At 36.3% G+C, this 18,222-nt stretch overlaps 2 protein-coding genes across 4 annotated transcripts; one reads left to right on the forward strand and one right to left on the reverse strand.

Annotated features, from left to right (window-relative positions):
* Nucleotides 1-5,181: 5,181 nt before the first annotated feature.
* On the forward strand, nucleotides 5,182-11,389 carry LOC113722510 (uncharacterized). The gene is made up of 6 exons (XM_072060813.1): nucleotides 5,182-5,746; nucleotides 5,858-5,913; nucleotides 6,680-6,734; nucleotides 7,225-7,305; nucleotides 7,379-7,701; nucleotides 11,025-11,389. The coding sequence occupies exons 1-5, from the start codon at nucleotides 5,533-5,535 to the stop codon at nucleotides 7,684-7,686; spliced, it is 714 nt and encodes a 237-aa protein (XP_071916914.1). The 5' UTR covers nucleotides 5,182-5,532; the 3' UTR covers nucleotides 7,687-7,701; nucleotides 11,025-11,389.
* A 614-nt stretch (nucleotides 11,390-12,003) lies between these two features.
* On the reverse strand, nucleotides 12,004-17,846 carry LOC113722491 (GDP-Man:Man(3)GlcNAc(2)-PP-Dol alpha-1,2-mannosyltransferase-like). Of its 3 annotated transcripts, none has more exons than XM_027245790.2 (7): nucleotides 17,462-17,840; nucleotides 15,170-15,456; nucleotides 14,392-14,578; nucleotides 13,421-13,489; nucleotides 13,114-13,307; nucleotides 12,594-12,703; nucleotides 12,004-12,495 (listed from the first exon to the last, which is right to left on the reverse strand). In XM_027245790.2, exons 1-7 carry the CDS (start codon nucleotides 17,771-17,773, stop codon nucleotides 12,251-12,253), a joined length of 1,404 nt encoding a protein of 467 aa, XP_027101591.2. In that variant the 5' UTR covers nucleotides 17,774-17,840; the 3' UTR covers nucleotides 12,004-12,250. The 3 variants fall into 3 exon arrangements, 1 of the variants encoding a protein (XP_027101591.2); XR_011819760.1 differs by having other exon boundaries at nucleotides 12,366-12,495; nucleotides 12,594-12,668; nucleotides 13,027-13,307; nucleotides 17,462-17,846; XR_011819759.1 differs by having other exon boundaries at nucleotides 12,366-12,495; nucleotides 13,027-13,307; nucleotides 17,462-17,846.
* Nucleotides 17,847-18,222: the final 376 nt, after the last annotated feature.

The raw sequence follows: 18,222 nt of genomic DNA on the forward strand, positions 1-18,222 counted from the left end.
ATCACAAAATTTGATCCATTTTTCTTGATAAAAATACATGGACATATTGGATCATTTGTATAACCTTCTTTAGTTAAACATTCATTGAAGCGGTTATACCACATACGTTCAGATTGTTTAAACCCATACAGAGACCTTTGTAATTTAATAGAATAAATATTTTTAAGATTTGATTTGCATGCTTCAGGCATATTGAACTTTTCGGGGATTCTCATATAAATATCATTTTCAAGATTCCCATATAAATATGCAATAACGACGTCCATTAGACACATATCTAATTTTTCATGTACTGCAAAACATACAAGATATCTAAATGTGATAGCATCCACTACAGGTGAATACGTTTCATCATAATCAAATCCAGGCCTTTGTGAAAATCTTTGAGCTACAAGTCTTGTTTTATACCTCACAATTTCATTTTTCTCATTTCTTTTTCTCACAAATACCCATTTATATCCTACTAGTTTTACACCTTTAGGTGTTTGGACTATAGGTCCAAAAACTTTTCTTTTAGCCAGTGAGTCCAATTCAGATTGGATCGTATCTTTCCATTTTGGTCAATCATTTCTACCTCGACATTCATCAACCGATCTAGGCTCATGATCCTCGTCCTCTGCCATAATATCAAGTGCTACATTATATGCGAAAATACTATCAATAATTATTTCTTTTCGGTTCCAACTTTTTTTTGAAATGACAAAATTTATTGAATTTTCTATAATTTCATTCTCTTCAAGAATTGGATTTGTAGGAGCGACCTCTTCAGGAGGTTGAATTTTGTCACTAATTGTTGATTCATCTACTCCTTTTTTCTTTCGAGGATTTTTATCTTTGGAACCAAGAGGTCTCCCACGCTTCAAGCATGCTTTAAACTCATTAGCACTTGTAATTTGTCCTTCAGGGACATCAATTTTAATCGGAGCATTTTTAGCAGGAATATGTGATTTAGTAACTCTTCTGGAGTCATTAAATGCATCCGGTAATTGATTTGCAATTTTTTGCAAATGTATAATCCTTTGAACTTCTAGTTCACATTCTATAGTACGAGGATCAAGGAAATTCAACGATTTTTTTCAAGTGATTTCCTTTTTAGGTTGATTTTTATCTCCCCCTAATGTCGGAAAATGTGATTCATCAAAATGGCAATCTGCAGATCTCGCAGTAAATAAATCACCTGTTAATGGTTCCATATATTTAATGATTGAAGGTGATTCATATCCGACATATATCTCCAATCTTCTTTGGGGGCCCAATTTATGACGTTGGGGCGGTGCAATTGGGACATACACCGCACAACCAAATATTCGTAAATGAGAAATATTGGGTTCATAACCAAAAGTTAATTGTAGGGGAGAATAAGTATGATAACTTGTCAGTCTAATTCTCACAAGTGTTGCTGCATGTAAAATAGCATGTCCCCAAACAAGTAAAGGAAGTTTAGACCTCATCAACAATGGTCTAGCAATTAATTGTAACCGTTTAATAAGTGATTCAGCTAGACTATTTTGTGCGTGAACATAAGCTACAGAATGTTCAACAGTTATTCCAATGGACATACAATAATCGTCAAAAGCATGTGACGAATATTCACCAGCATTATCTAGATGAATTTTCTTTATTGGGTAATCTGAAAATTGTGCTCGTAATTTAATTATTTGAGCAAGCAATCTCGCAAATGCCAAGTTACGAGTAGATAATAAACATACATGTGACCATTTAGTTGATGCATCAATTAGCACCATAAAATATCGAAATGGTCTACATGGTGGATCTACAGGCCCACATATATCACCATGAATTCGTTTTAGAAATGCAGGGGATTCAGTCCCAACTTTAACTTGTGATGGTCTAATAATTAATTTCCCTTAAGAACAAGCAACACAAGAGAATTCATTGACTGTTAATACTTTTTGATTTTTCAATGAGTGGTCATGTGAATTCTCAATTATTCGTCTCATCATTATAGATCCGGGATGTCTGAGACAATTATGCCAAACCATAAAATCATTAGGAAGAGTAGACTTCTGGTCTACTAGGTGATGAATTTCAATTGCACTAATTTGTGCATAATATAACCCAGAAGAAAAAGAAGATAATTTTTCTACTACGCATTTTTTTTCAGAAATGATACTTGTGATTAATAAAAATTCACCATTTGTCTCAGTCATTGTCTCGATATGATATCCATTTTCGTGGATATCTTTAAAACTCAATAAGTTTCTTCGAGACTTGGGAGAGAATAGTGCATTATTTACAATAATTTTAGTCCCTCCAGGGAGAAATATAGTGGCTCTTCCGGAGCCTTCAATCAATTTTGCACTACCACTAATGGTATTAACGTTTGTTTCTCTCATTTTCAAACAAAAAAAATATTTTTTATTTTTCAATATGGTGTGCGTAGTAGCACTATTAATGAGACAAATATTATCATCACCATTATTTAATCCCAAATATTTGACATCTATTTCTTCTTCAGGAAGAAAATTTTAAATAAAAATAAATATTAATAAAGATGCGAAAATAAATATTCAATGGAAAGGAAATTATATGAAAGATATAAAGTATCATAAAAATATCTAAATAATCATGGGATATTTGTTAACATCTTCAGGATGCTCAAAAAAATCAGTTACATCGAGGTGTGTCATATCAGCATCATCATAATCATTCTTTTGATCAATGAAATTTGTCTCAACACCTTTGTCTTTCTTTTTCAATGATGCTTGATAGAGGTCAATAAGATATTCAGCCGTACGACAGGTACGAGACCAATGACCTTCCATACCACATCGGTAGCATTTTTCTTCATAAATTTTCTTTTCTCCATTTTTCTGATCGTAGTTATTTTCCCTTTTTTGGGAAACATTTTGTTGTTTGCCACGGTTAAAATTTTCATGGAGCACAAATTTACTACGATCACGTTCACGGCCACGGCCACGTCCACGGCCTCCTCCACGGCCACGTCCACGACCTCGACCAGAATTTTAAAACTGGGTCGCATTCGCTTCAGGGAATGGACTTGCACTAGTTGGTCGGGACTCATGGCTTTTCAGCAATAATTCATTATTTTGTTCAGTCAAGAGAAGACATGCGATAAGTTCAGAATATTTTTTAAATCCCTTCTCTCGATATTGCTGCTGCAGGAGCATGTTAGAGATATTAAAAGTAGAAAATGTTTTCTCTAACATATCTTCATCAGTGACTTTTTCGTCACATAATGATAATTGAGAAGTGATTCTGAACATGACTGAATTATATTCGTTGACAGATTTAAAATCTTGCAGCCGTAAGTGAAGCCAATCATATCGGGCTTTTGGAAGAACGACCAACTTCAGGTGGTCGAATCTTTCTTTCAAATCTCGCCAAAGGACAAGAGAATCTTTAACAGTAAGATACTCTATTTTTAATCCTTCATCTAAATGATGATGAAGGAAAATCATAACTTTGGCACGGTCTTGGCTTGAGAATTCATTTTTTTCCACAATAGTATTACCAAGACTCATTGCCTCAAGATGAATTTCAACATCTAATACCCATGATAAATAATTTTTTCCAGAAATATCAAGAGGTATGAACTCTTGTTTTGTAAGATTACCCATAAGAAATTGAAATAAGTTTTTGAGTTAGAAATTTACCTCAGAATTTTCTTGAAGAAATATGGGCAGAATTTCGACAAAATCTTGTGCTTCACCTTTGTTCAAGATAGAGCCTCCGTTTTCACCTTTTGCTCAAAAGTAGAGATTTCGTGCTGATAACGTGTTATAAAACTAATAAAATAAGCTACTATAATATCAAGTGAAATATTGGAGAAAGAAGTAGAGAAATGGAGAGTGATATTCTTATATTCCAATAAGATACAAAAGTCATCCCAAAGGGTGTCAATGTACCTCTATATATAGGTATTACAAGATTAAAGGTACATCAATTTTATTAAACACCCACTACTACAATAATATGAAGAAACCTATGAAATGGTTTCTCCACTACATGAATAGATTTATGGATTGTAACTTCTATACATAATATAGCCATAAATCATGAATTAATTCTCTTGGGAATACAAAGGAACTTCCACATTTTAGTTGTTTCATAACATAAATCTATTGGTTTTAGAATAGTTTCCATAGTACAGTTTTTTGTAATTATTTGAAACGTATATAAGTATTTGAAATTGATTCTTCTCTTCTCCATTTTCATCTTTTAAAAATATATTCTTTTTAAAGGTGAAAACTCGTACTTTTCTTTAGAGTTAATATATAATAAGCACATCACGTACCTAGTGGGAAAAAAATTTACCAAATTTATATAATACTCTAAGAATTTAAAATTGATAAGACGACAATGTGTATTCCATTATGTGATTGCTTTCTAATAAAACATGGTTATATTAAATTCTAACTATATGTAATGGATTTATGTAGTATTTTAAAACTTAAATCTGATCGAATAATTTATTGACTAAACTAATATTCAATCACGATAATAGTCCAATTATAAATTAAACCCAAAAAGTAAAAATGGTTATATCTGACTAAAGATCAATTTGTTAAAGCTTACAAACCTTGGATAATTGAATCAATTAGCCACTAAGAATTTTTCTTGTTACATTTAAATATTATTTTTCAAAATTTTCAAATTTTAGATGAAAAGGTTGAATCCTTGACTTGATTGATTAAACAACCATTGTGGACAAGAAGCTCATCTAATGCACCCAGTTTGGATTTGAAAGCATAGACTTCGATATATCTTAATGGATCATTTGTGATGATAAAACTAATATTTATAGAAACAAATAGTAAAATAATAAGTTGAGGTAATTTATAAAGAACTAATCAATTTTATACTGTTAATGAAAGGATTCTTCTATACAAGGGGAATTGAATAGGTGCTATATATTTGAAATTAAACTTAAAAAAATATCATTTTAGATTTTATAGCAACAAGCCAAGAGAACGCGGAATTAGAAATCATGAATTCAAATTTCCCTACACCTTCCCCACTTCTTAAGTTTTAACCCTTCCCTACCAAAAACAAAAAAAAAAAAGTCCAGAGGGCCCACTTGCAACATCTTGAGATTCAGGGGTCCAGCGGCACTTTGGTCAAATTATGAGGATGGAATTGTATTTAACTCCATGTGAAATTATCCGACGATGTAACCGATGCCTCTTACATCACTCTTTCTCATATTCTGCCGCCTTTGGTTTTAGCATGCTCTGCTGTCAAACTTCTGTGAGTTCGCTCTGCTCTTCTCTCTGCTCTATACGGGGTGAAAGTGTATCCTCCGCCGCATAAATATCCCAGGTATGTATTGGGAGATTTACTGCCCCAAACCTGGTCACTAGATTTTCCAAAATCCAATTGGATTCCTCAACCTCCGCAAAAACAGCTAAACCCCAAAACAAACAAACAAAAGAACCAACAAATCCCTCAACTAGTTAGCACTGTCATCTGATATCTACACACTCTCATATAGTTGTTAAAGCGTAACAAGAGTCCTCGAAGAATCAATTTGCTACTTAGAAATCGGCTATGGAAGGTGGAAATGATGGTGGTGGAACAAGAATTGTACCAGAATCAGTCATGGAGGCAGTCAAGAGAACCTCAATCAACATTGAGGAAGTTGGGATCTTTTTTGACGATTTCCTGTCCCTCTGTGACAATGATGTCTTGTCCCAGATGAACCCTCTTGAAAGGGCTCAGTCCCTTCTCTTGCTTGCCAAAATTACCACGACCCTTTTCACTTGTATGTCTAAACTGGCCGAAAAATGGTTTCTTTTGCTCTTTGTTTTGTGGGTTTTGTTTAATTGAATTCTTGGAATTTGAGTTTGATGTCAAATTTTTGGTGGTTTTGCAGTGAGGTTGAGATGCAATGGAGTGAACCCAGATGAGCACGCTGTCAAGTCAGAGCATGTATGTATTATATTCTTCTTCAATTTTTGTTTAATTTTTGGGTATATTTGTTGGTTAATGGTAAATGGTTCTTGCCTTTATTCCTGACTGTTGAATTTTGTTCCGAGGGTCAGACTTAATTGTGGGTGTTTATTAGGTGATTAAGGGGCCACTTCTGTTTAAAATCTGTGCCTTGTGATTGGGAATAATATTCCTTAGAAATGTAGATTGAGGGTTTGACCCTGATTTATTCTTGCGTGTGTGTTTTAATTGTTAATTGTTACACGGATGTTTCATTTGTTCAAGGTAGCAGGGTGATTAACCAGAAATTGCCTTTGTAGCTTGCAGGCTTAAGGGCCTTTATGTTGCTTTGTGATTGGGAATAATATTCCTTAGAAATGTGGGTTGAGGGGTTGACCCTGATTTATTCTTGCATGCGTGTTTTAATTGTTAATTGTTACAAGGATGTTTCATCGTGCTCAAGGTAACAGGGTGATTAACCAGAAATTGCCTTTGTAGCTTGCAGGGTCAAGGGCCTTAGGGCTATGTTAACCTAATCCTTTCTCATTTAAGCAGTTATGCTAGCAATTTCGGTTGTGCAATGATAGGTTATTTTGTGTGATGTTTTGATTGATGTTGCTTTTTCATTCTTTTTGACTTTGTTGTTGTTTACAGCCTTATGGTATATATCCCTATCAATTTGTGATGCTTTTGGTTCAACTTCAAGTTTGTGGACTGTTTGCCGAGTAACATTTTCACAGATATGGGTTTATTTTTGTGTTTATAGGAGAGGTTGAGCTTGTACCAGGAAAAAGTTCAGCGGTGTATAGAGTTGAGTAAAGGTACTTATAATCCCTTTTATTTACTCTAGGGATTTTAAGTTTAAGATGGAAGGTGAGTTACATTTTGAGATGAAGAAAATGCAGATTTTCTCTGCTAAGGCAAATAATTATGTGGGTAGCTTTCCAGTAAATCTTTTTCGCATTTCATGTGGAATTAGCTGAACAAGCAATATATATCTTGAACAAATTTTTCCTTGTCTTCAATGAACTTCTTTCTTTCTTTTAAAGTATGGACCACTCTTCTTGAAGGCTCTCCTTTGTTGGTGTTGTATCAGTTTGTCCCATTAAAGATAATATTGAGAAACATTAATCTGGATTTTGGAACAATATGAAAGTGGTTTTTCACATTATCTGTGTTTTCGAAGTTGTAACATGTTCCCTTTGAAACTTAAAATGGAAGTTTTTGCTTATTCTTTACCATCTTTAATATGTTTACTCTGTACTGATTGAGATATATATTCACTGATAAAATCCCTGTTCATCTTCAAAGCGCCACTGCGTCCTTCAGCCACCATAAATGCCCAAGCAGCGACCCGCTTCATTGACCATTCTTTGCCTGATCTCACCAGGGGTAGGTGCTCAGTTGGTTTATTGGATTAATTCTATCATTTAATTTGGCTTTGAAAAATAGATTAATTCTGCAGAGCAGAAGCAAAGCATGAGGGAGATTAGTAGAAGACAGGGTACTACAATAAAGCATTCTGAAAGAAGTGTGCATAAGAAGAGAAAATATGGGTCACCAGAGAAGCAACCTGTTCAAACTGCTGCCAAAGAATTCCTTGAGAAGGCAGCTCGTGAGCTCCTTGGTGATAATAAAGGCAGTTTAAAGGGTCCTGTACAACTTGAGGATTCAGATGCAGAGATAGATGAGCTTTTTGGTGACTGTAGAACTGATAGAAATGAACCTGTACTCATTGATGATTCAGATGATGATGGCCAACATGCCAACTGACATTCTGACATTCTGGTAGGGTTTGAGTTCGTTTTTTCTGCTTTACTTTGCCTTTTTTTTTTCTTTGTCGTCTAATATTTTTGAGTGTGGTACACTTTCACCTCTGATAGCCTTACTCCAACTTTCAACATGAGTTTTCTACATGAGGACTGCTGTTTTTTGTTCATACTTTAGTTTTGTGCTTCAGTGACTGCTTTTCCTGTTATTCTAATTTAGATATTCTGGTAGGGTATGAGTTCGTCTTTTCTGCATTGCTTTGCCTTTTTTTTTTTTGGTTGTCTAATATTTTTGAGTGTGGTACACTTTCACCTCTGATAGCCTTGCTCCAAGTTTCAACATGAATTTTCTACATGATGACCGCTGTTTTTTGTTCATACTTTAGTTTTGTGCTTCAATGACTGCTTTTCCTGTTATTCTGATTTAGATATTCTAATCTAAATTAGGAGTTTATTCAATTGTACTTTTAAAGGATCTTGCTGGTAAGAAGACCAAGTTCATCCTTCATGAATGTAGAATTGATGAAATTGGACCCAATAGCATCTTTAGGAAATGTATATTCTAATAAAACAATGATGCAGGAAAGCTTCTAAATTTGAATTTAGGAGTTCTCAGAGCAGTGTATTTCAAGAACTTATGAAAAAGCAAGAAGAGAAACCAAAAAGTAACCAGAGAAATCATGATATCTTAGATTTTCTTTGACGCCCTTTAAGAATCTCAACTGAAAAATAATGCAATCATACAGCAAATTATGCAAAATCTGAAAGATGGTTTATTCACCTTTGAGTTTTTGAATCACAGTGCTTGTATAGTAAGCTTGCAATGTTTTAAAAGCTACTCGACTGGGGAATATTGAATGTATGTGATTCTGACTTTTATGGAGAAAGAATTCATAAGCCAAAAAGACTAAGGATGACATTAAGTGCTACAAGAATCCAGAACTAAAAATTGCTGAATGCCAATTCTAGCTTTGTTTGAAAATAGCCCTGTTTGCTTGCCCCAATTCTATGCCCTATTGTATTGATACAGGTGATTGGAGAAGGTTAAGAAAATTCCTTTTGTAGAATCTGATTTTGCTATTCCACTCCGTTTTCCAGCACCACCTTATTTAGTCTATTATCAATGAAACTGCTAAACTTACAAGTTTTACGGCCAAGTTCCTTCATATTATGATGTCTTATTTAGGTGGATCATTAACAGCTTTTGGGTGTGAGTACTAAAATTAAAAATGTCTCTCTTAATAAGAGGACCGAATCTACATTGAGTTTTTTTTTTAAAATTTTTCTATTTTCTCATTTCGCTCCCAAAGACTACTGTAGGTCCTTCTTCTACAATAATGCACAAGCAACATTTCTATAAACTCTCTCAATCTTGCCCTTCTGTCTAAATCATAGAGTCTTTTAAGCTTGCAGAGATATTTTTCTATGTGAGCTTATTGTATTGTGGTTCTAAAATAGGCTGATTTTTTTTTTAAAACCCTTACTCACATTGGTGGATTAGTAAACTATTGTTGATTTCATGAAGTTGCCTAGAATTGTCAAAATGGCATTATCAAGTGGTGACTGGGGTTGCGGGGATTGATAACAAAATGTTTGCATATGATGACAACAAAAAGTTAAATTGTGTCTAAAATTGCTTGGAGCCATGATTAGTGACTACTGAAGTGCTTAATAGTTGTCAACATCATTTTAGAAGCACTTAAGTTTTGTAGAGATTAAGCAACACTTTTGACTAAGCACTTTCTTAAGAACCCCTAGCAGATTATAGCAGTCTTGGTAACACTGAATTTGGTTATGTAAATGAATTGACTGAAATATGATCTGTGACAAATCTAATGAGAGATGGCCCTAAATATTGTCTTCTTATTGAAGTGGCAGCTGCATTGGAACATTGTAGTGTTTATTGTTAATGCTGGGCGACAACATGTTGGAAGCCATCAGTCTTCTCCAAAATTGTTCCTCAGGGAACTAGAGAAACGGCTTGAGTGTACTACACATAAGAACTTCGTAAAATTCAATATTTTTTGATTGATTCATCCTGACTACTCTAGTACAAGAGTATTTATTGAGAAAACAAATCATTGGAATGAGAACGAAACTAGAAAATAAGGTAGTAAAACAATTACAGCTAGCCTTATCTTTATGCAATTTCGCTAAAAAGATTATGTGGGCTATATCATTGAAATTCTTGGTTATGCCAAAATGTATGGTTCTATGTCACACATCAATTGTAATTTGGTGATTTAATGTCACATCGATTATTAGCAAGAAGATTAGTTCCTTTATTAATGATATTTCAACCAAAATCAGTGCACCATTTATGGGGGAAGGTGATTTTGGTGATTTTGAAAAAATCCTAAGGTTTCTGTAAGTAAAATGAGATATATGTCATATTGTGGATGTGTGGAGCTTGACCTAGAGATTAATTACAAAATAGGTTGGAATTGATGAAAATTCTACTGATTCCCTGTGAACAACAGGAAAGACACTGAATGTTTGATACCGGTCCAATAGTACTTGATATTCAGGATAAATAGAATGTAGGCAAGTGAGCTTATTCAGGGAAGAAATATTTAGAGGCGAATTCTTTGGCCCTCGAAATTCCTCCAAAACTTGAAACACATATTGCTCAGCCTTATTTAATGACAAAAGATCAATCACCATACTCTATCCTAATTGTTAAAAATAGTTAGCTTTACTACTTCCCAAGTAGAACTGCAATCCATCCCCTTCCTGTGAACCTGACTAGTAACTTCTGCCACTCTCCTACAATTGCCAGTGCTGCAGCCCACTTTCTCTGGTTAACCCACCACATTACCCAATGAATGTCCTTACTCCCACAACCGCCTCTAGTAGCCCCTATTCTCACTCTCCCACCTTTGAGTTTGATTTGTATGATTTTTTGATTGGGATTGAATACTGTTCTGTTTTCCAACAACTCACTTCCAGGATGTTCCATTTTAGACGTGTATTAGTGTGTCTTTTCTTTAGGACATTTTGGAACTTTTTAGGCCGGCTTAACTCTTTAAGTTTTTTAATTGGTGTAATTTGGTCCTCAATCATGTTTTGTAGGAAATTTTTTTTCTCCCTTTCTAAAGGCAGAATCTTATGTAAGAGCTACATGGTGCTAAAAAGTTAATTTAAAAAAAAAAAAGGTACTGCAGGCAGGTGCTTGGTAAAGCTTTGAAATTATTTCTGAACACAACATTGAGGAGGAAGAATTTGCATTCTTGTTTTGCACCCCTTGTATGTTGCCTGCATTTGTTGTAGTTATGTTGTAAAAGCTGATGATATCAGATGTTTTCTACTGATTCTCTTTTCCTATTTCAAATTTCCGTGTAGGATTACATAAACATTGAAGTTTCTGGGGGCTTTTCTTCAATTAGGGGATGCTTCTTGCACATATTTCATATGTTGCAGTCACCTGCCTAACTTCTCCAAGCTTGGGGAAGAACCAATATAGTTGAATCTTTAAATGCATTCAGGCTCTTGGAGTGTTTTCATCCCAAATTTCTCCTTTGAAGTTATAACGGAAATGCACTGCCACTTAAGCAGGGAGTAAATTTTAGAGACTTTAGAACTTAGTTTTAGACGATTGTGTCTTTTTAACAAGCTGATTATGTAAAGTGGGGATTTTCAAACTTCCCTAGTTGTTTGTACATTATGCGTATTGACTCTGCAATAGATTGTTTGTGATTCTTCTCCTATCTAGTATCTGCTTAGATGTGTCTTAAAGCATTGCCAATTCTCTATGAGATGAATGTTTTTTATTGCACAGCTTGTTTTATGAGGGCGAATACTGGGGGGTTGGGAATGTGTTGCTTGTGTCTTGGTCATTATAAAGATGAAATGCATCCTGTTATATGTACCTATTTTAATGACGATGTTGTGTCACAATGGCATGTCTGGGGTATAGCACTTATTTATGGCTACCATGCATGCAGATTTTGCAACAGGATGCTTTTCCAACATAATAGTTAGAAATCTTACTGCAATCCTTATAAACAATAGACGTTCTTAGTTTTGACAAACGTTCCTTTGGTGTGATTTTCCTGCCCACAAGATAGATATCAGATATTGATTTCAGACACTGAGTATCATGACAAAAGGCTTGGAAGCCTCTTTGAGACAAATCCGCTCACTCTTAGGAACAGCATAACCAATAACATCAATAACAAAGAAGGAAACAGAAGCTGTTCTTTTATCATCTCGGAGCTCAGAGTTCACCTCTTAATGTGTGTTTGGTTTCATCCATTAAAATGGGAAAACTAAGCTGTAAACATCTGCTAATGGCAACGAGAAAGCCGAACAACCGCAACCATGACAAAATGATCCAACCACTCAAATTCCATGCTACAATTTTCTACAATTGCTCAGCATCAAGTCCTAACAAAAATTCCCTTCTAAAATTTCCATCAGGGACATAAATGATGTGTCAAATCTCTGTGTTAATGTTAGGGAGGGAAGAAGGGAAAGAGTACATTAGCCCAAGACGATTTTCATACATTTCTCATTTGAACACTAAACTAAACGGGTAATAGGCATCCATTAACAAAATTGTATTTGTATCATCTTGAAGTTTTGCATAAGATAGGTCTGATAGCAGCTCTAAAGTCCTCGAAAAATCTATCCTCTGAGAACCTTGAGGCCCTTCTCCTTGCAGCTGCTGCCATGACACATCTCTTGGATTCAGGCATCACAATGACCTTGCAAATGGCCTCTGCATATTCTTGCACATTTTCGGCAAGGAATCCAGTTTGTTCCCCATCTTCTGCCGACACAATATCCATCTTGGGGCCAGCCGAATTATGGGCTGAGCAATCCAAAAGCAAAGAAGTTAAATTCACACCCACCTCCAGGTTTTAAGTAGATAAAGAGAAGGCATAACTACTGTGTAAAGAGCCAACCGACCTATTGGTACAGCCCCAGCGCCCATGTACTCCACAACACATATTCCAAAATGCTCATCTATCATGGAATGAATTCCTGCAACCGCACCACCCAAAAGCTTAACCAAATCACTGCAATATTAATCAAATAGAGAAATGAATTAAGACTCTCTCATTGCCAAAAAAAAAAAAAGTGGAAAAAATGATGCACAGCAAAATTAAAAAGCTAACGTGTAGGAACTACGCAAACATAAAGCTAAAGTAGGCATCAAGAACTACAATTTAATGAACCCCTAGCCATATGCTGAATGGAAAGGATACAACCAAACGCTTATAAGATTCAGTAAGCAGAAAGAGAACAGAATTCAATGTCTACATAGTGCATGGTCATTCACAGATCATAAGAAAATCTCTTTTTTCCTGAATCCTTTCTTAAAATGAAATAGAATCAATACCTAATTTCAGATTATCTCTTGTTTTGATACTTTCTTACGAGGTCTGGTATCAAATACAATGCTGAGCAATCGTTAAAATGCACAAACCTATACATCACATTCTTATGAAACTCCACATCATCTGCCACCTTTAATTCAACAGCTAGGTCCTGCAACTCTTGCAACCTTCTCTCATCTGCTTCATTTCTACAACTACCCACAAGCTGAAGTTTGGGCCTTGGAAGATTTAAATCCAACTTTGTAATGGCAACAGCAAATGCCTCCAGCTGAATAGGATGTGCCTGGCCCAAAGAAGTAACTTAAGGATAACTCACAGAGACCATGACTGGCCTGAGGTACAAAGTAACTGCTAGAGTTCAAATACTTTTCATTTTTATTATATAAAAATCCCCACCTTCTCTGGCCGAAATTGAGACACAGAAATAATCTTGGGTGGTGTCATAGGCCTCTCCAATGGAAGTGCCTGTTCATATAAATTAGGTTAATATCTGTATCTAGTTACTAGCAGAAATTTTGATCAATGTAAATGTTGGCAAGGCACTTCCCACTAATGACAATAGCTTTGCAGGCAGTTATGTACAGAAATCAGCAGAATATAAGCAGCAAAATGATATCGAACAACAGAGCTAAGACCATGCAGCCCTTTCTGAGTTTTTTATCCTTCAATATTGGATCAAAAATATTTCACTTCTTTCCTTTCCATCCTTAACAAGGCATAAAGCTTAGCTTCCAAAGTAGTTATGATTATCACACCAACTATTTCCAGGAGAAACAGACAGACAACACAGTAAGGAAATTTATAACATTTATATGAGGTGTCAAATTTATTAATTTGCAAAACCACAATATACCACAAATTGAATCGTCTAAAGCCACACCACCAGAAGCCTATTTAGGAGATTTTAGTTTCTGATTACTGTATAACATCCATTCTGATCTCTGTAGTTGGTAACAAAGGACACAGAGCCCCAGAGAGAGAGAGAGAGAGATGTATACAATTAAGCAAGAATATTTTTAAGAAAAAATATAACTAGCAAAGATGAAAATTTGAGTTTGCAATTTCATGGGAGGAAGAAGGGGCCCCCGGAAAGAGAGAGGGGGGGGGCTTAAACTTTGATACTAACATCCTTCCCAATGATAAAAACAAAAAAAGCATCTGTATTTTCAACTAACAGAAATCAGAATGTCAAATGGCCCTACCACAAACCAACAGACATTACACAAAGACGGAAGGCCTGAAGAGTGGTTTAGCCAAGTAACATAATACCCATATAGTTTAAATTGTTTACAAGAACAAATAGTCAACAACTAAATTAAAGGGCCACCCAAAGCACCATGAAGAGGATAAACTAATCAAAGCAAAACCTGAAGCCCTGAAGTGTCACAGGGAGGGTAAACACGCCGAATGCGATCTGGAATTCCCCAAAGCTTTTCAATATGAGACTTTGTCCATGAAGAATTCACCATTGCAAGGTGTGCATATGAGCCAACAATGCCATACATCCAGCTAAAAAGCATGTAGTATATGACTTTGCAATGGGATAGAAAGGAACTGTTATCAAAGAAATTTAGAGGTGCTTCATGATCAAGATACAAGGATCCATGGATAACTTTCATAAACAAGACAGGAAAGATGTACAATTCAAACAAGATATGATCAAGGACAGAAAAAACATCGTAAACAATTGAAGTATGAACTCTCTAAAGGATCCACATGAAAACCAATATTCAAAACCTGGAGAGGCAAGAAAAAATTGAGACTTATCTCCAAACAATTCCGAAGGAGAATGAATGTCATTTTGGTTCTAGTGAAGACTAAAGCCACTAGTGTAATGAGCAAATTGGAATTCAATCTGATTCCAACAAATTAGAAAATGAAAAACAAAAATTGTGTTTTCCTTCCTATCATTTTAATCTTTAGCTAAACGAAATAACTATAAAAAGGAGCAAGACAGATGACACACTTTTGACAAGATCAAGTTGAAAACTACAAGCAAATTACCTAAATATTTCTCAACAAGAACTACAACACATTTCAGTAGCAAATGCCTATCTTGTTATTCAAGAACCATAAAAGAAATAAATAATAACACCAAATCTCTTAATCAGATGTTTCATGTGCATGATAAATCACCATGCATACCTCTTAGCTATCAGTGTGTCATTATTGTACATAGAATTCCGTCCATGAACACGAGATAGCATGTCCAAACTGATAGTTGGATAATGTGTATAGCAAATCACTTTACATCCAAATACCCTGGCAACTGGATAAGTAAAGGCATAGCCACAGGTATCAAAATAATACAAAGGAGTAAACTTGCATAAAGCTTCCCATGAGAGGTAAACTGAACCAAGACTTTGTCCAATCATAGTGAACCGTGGATAGGTTGCTTCATCAACCCACTTCCTCTTGTAGAGATGCACCACCTAAAAAAGAACACTCCAGTCAATAACTAAATCCATTAAGAAATTATATCCTATAAAGGCTACAAAACCCCAAAAACTATGGGCCTGTTTGGAACCCTAGTTTTTTGGGAGTTTGTCTAAAACTTTACTGTAGTGCACTGTAGAAGTTTTTGAAAAAATTTTGTAGAAGTTTTTTGTAAAGAGAAAAATTTTGTAGAAGTTTTTGTAGGGTTAAAAACTTTTTTTTCTTTTCTTTTTTTTTTTCTTTCTTTTTCTTTTTCTTTTTCTTTCTTTCCTTTCTCTTTTCTTTCTTCTTCTTCTTCTTCTTCTTCCCCGTTACCTCTGCCTCCAGCAGTGCCACCTCCCGCTACCCCCTGCTTTGCTTCTCCCCCTCTGCCCTGCCACCCCCTTCCTCCGCCACCCCCTCTGCCCGCCTTCCCCCTTCCCCCGCCATCCCCTCACCCCGCTTCCCCCTGCTTTCGGCCATCCCCTCTTCCCCCGCCACTCCCTCCCCCCTCCTTCCCCCTGCTTTGCTTCTCCCCCTCTGCCGGCTTTCTCCCTCCCCCCGCCACCCCCTTCCCTCTGCCCTCCCCTCTGCCCTTCCTCCGCCACCCCCTCCCCCCGCAACTTCCAACCAGGCCCACCTTCCCCCTCTACCCCGCCACCCTCACTGCCCCGCCACCCCCTCGCCACCTTCCCCCTCCTCCCGTCACCCCCTTGGCCCCTTCCCCCTCCCCTATTCCCCTTCCCGTTTACCACCCCTGAATCCCGCCACCCGTTAATTTTTTTTTTTTGGGCAAAGCCCCCCTTTCCCTCTGTCCTCCCTTTCCCCGCCACCCTCACCCTCCCTCGGTGCGATCTGGTCTCGCGACCAGATCAGCCAGAGGGGAAGGGGAAGGGTGGTGGGGGAGAAGGGGGGGAGACGCAGAGAGAAAAAAAAACTTGCGGGGGAAGAGGGAAAAAAGAAAAAAAAAGGGGAGAGGGAAAAAGGAAAAAAAAAATTGGCACCGGAAAAGGTGATCGGCACTGGAACCGGTGGCGGAGGTGGTGGCCGGTGACGGAGCAGTTGACGGAGGTAGTGGTGGGGGAGGAAGAAGAAGAAAAGGGGAAGGGAGTTTTTTTTTTGTGTTTTGGATATTTTAAGTGTGTAGGTTAAAAAATTTTGATAAGTTTTTGAGGTTCCTGTAGCACAAGTTGTTAAAAAACTAGTATAATAAAAACTTGGTAAAAACTTGGACTTCCAAACAAGCCCTATAATCTACAGGATCTCTCAGGTCTTAGGACTATACATTTTCTGAAGTATCAATTGCCCATTTAATGCCTAGTGCTCGTCCTTGGGCATGCAAATAAAGGACCATTACAGGGAAACAAAGAGCGTGAATAATAAATGAAGAAAATTGCAGAATCAAAAGACACCTCTAGTTTATGTCAGACAAATAAACAACAGGGGGAATGCACAAGTGTTGGTTTCACTGGAAATTCATAAAAACGACCTAATCCTATTTCGAGGGTATATTTTCTTTTATCGAAGCAGATCATCTACAGTTACCTTCCACCCTCCCGCCCCACCCCCCCCCTGGTTCCTTTTTTCATGTCTCCTTTTCCATTTTCTGCTTTGTCCCATAAATAGGATTGTTCTTTGATTTCTACTGCATCTTTAACCCAAAAAAAAATCAAAATCAAAATTTTAACTGCAAAATCTGTATATCTCACCAACATTTAAAGAAGCACATACATTTTTACGTAATATTAAAGATTTAAATCACTAATAGTCCCAAGAATAACGAAAAAGAAGGGAATACCAGTAGAAATATCTTCTCAAGAAAATAAAAAAGAATAAAACTAAAATATGAAAGATAAGTTCCGCCAAGACCCAATTCACAAATTTGCCTATAAACCGAACACTTGTATCAGCTTTCTCCAACCCTAACCAGTACTAGTTACATAATTAAGCAACATTGATTCTTGCTTTCCCAATAACAAAAAAAAAAAAAAAAAGACAACATTGCTCTAAAGAAAAGGGTACCTTAAGGGGGTGGAGTAATTGGACACCAAATCGTTTGAGAGCTCTATCAGCGAGGCTTTCAGGAGAGGCATCACGATAGTCTCCAGTGTAAATAACGCAGTCCAGATCGGGGTACTCTTCTTGGATAGCTTTGACGGCACACCAGAGAACTCTCTCTCCTCCGCCCCCGTCGTTGGTGAAAGGGTGGAAAAATCCGATGGCCTTCTTTCTATATCTCCGGCAACTGAAGATGGTCGATGCTAGTTTTAGAATTAAGGCCAGAATCGTGGAGATCGCAGCTATAGGAATCCAGAGAAGAATAGCGGTCGCCATTGTTGAGGGCTACTGTGTATAGTTTTCCATTCGTCGTCAGTGATTATTGAAACGTACTAGGTGGGTGTGCCAAAACTCTTCCATTTTGTGACGTGTCAGCAGCCTATTGGACAATTTGTGGTCATCCTTGCATGTGTTTCTGCTTCAAAAAATTGCTGAAGGCTAAAATTAATAAATGCTTTTTTATATTTGTGAGTGTTTGGATTGTTGAATTATTTCACAAAATATTTTGCTTGTATCATAAACACATTTTTTAATTCACTTTTTTATATTTTTAACCACATTTTTATCTCGTATGCATTACATTACAAAAAATGTTATAGTAATTATTTCAAATAATACTCTCTATCCAAACATACTGTTATAGTAATTATTTCAAATAATTGTTCCCCTTCTTTTTTCCAAACCACCTAAAACCGCCGCGTGCTAGAAATCGTGTGCTTCTATCT

Source organism: Coffea arabica, chromosome 8e (assembly GCF_036785885.1).
Source record: "Coffea arabica cultivar ET-39 chromosome 8e, Coffea Arabica ET-39 HiFi, whole genome shotgun sequence".
Taxonomy (NCBI): Eukaryota; Viridiplantae; Streptophyta; class Magnoliopsida; order Gentianales; family Rubiaceae; genus Coffea; species Coffea arabica.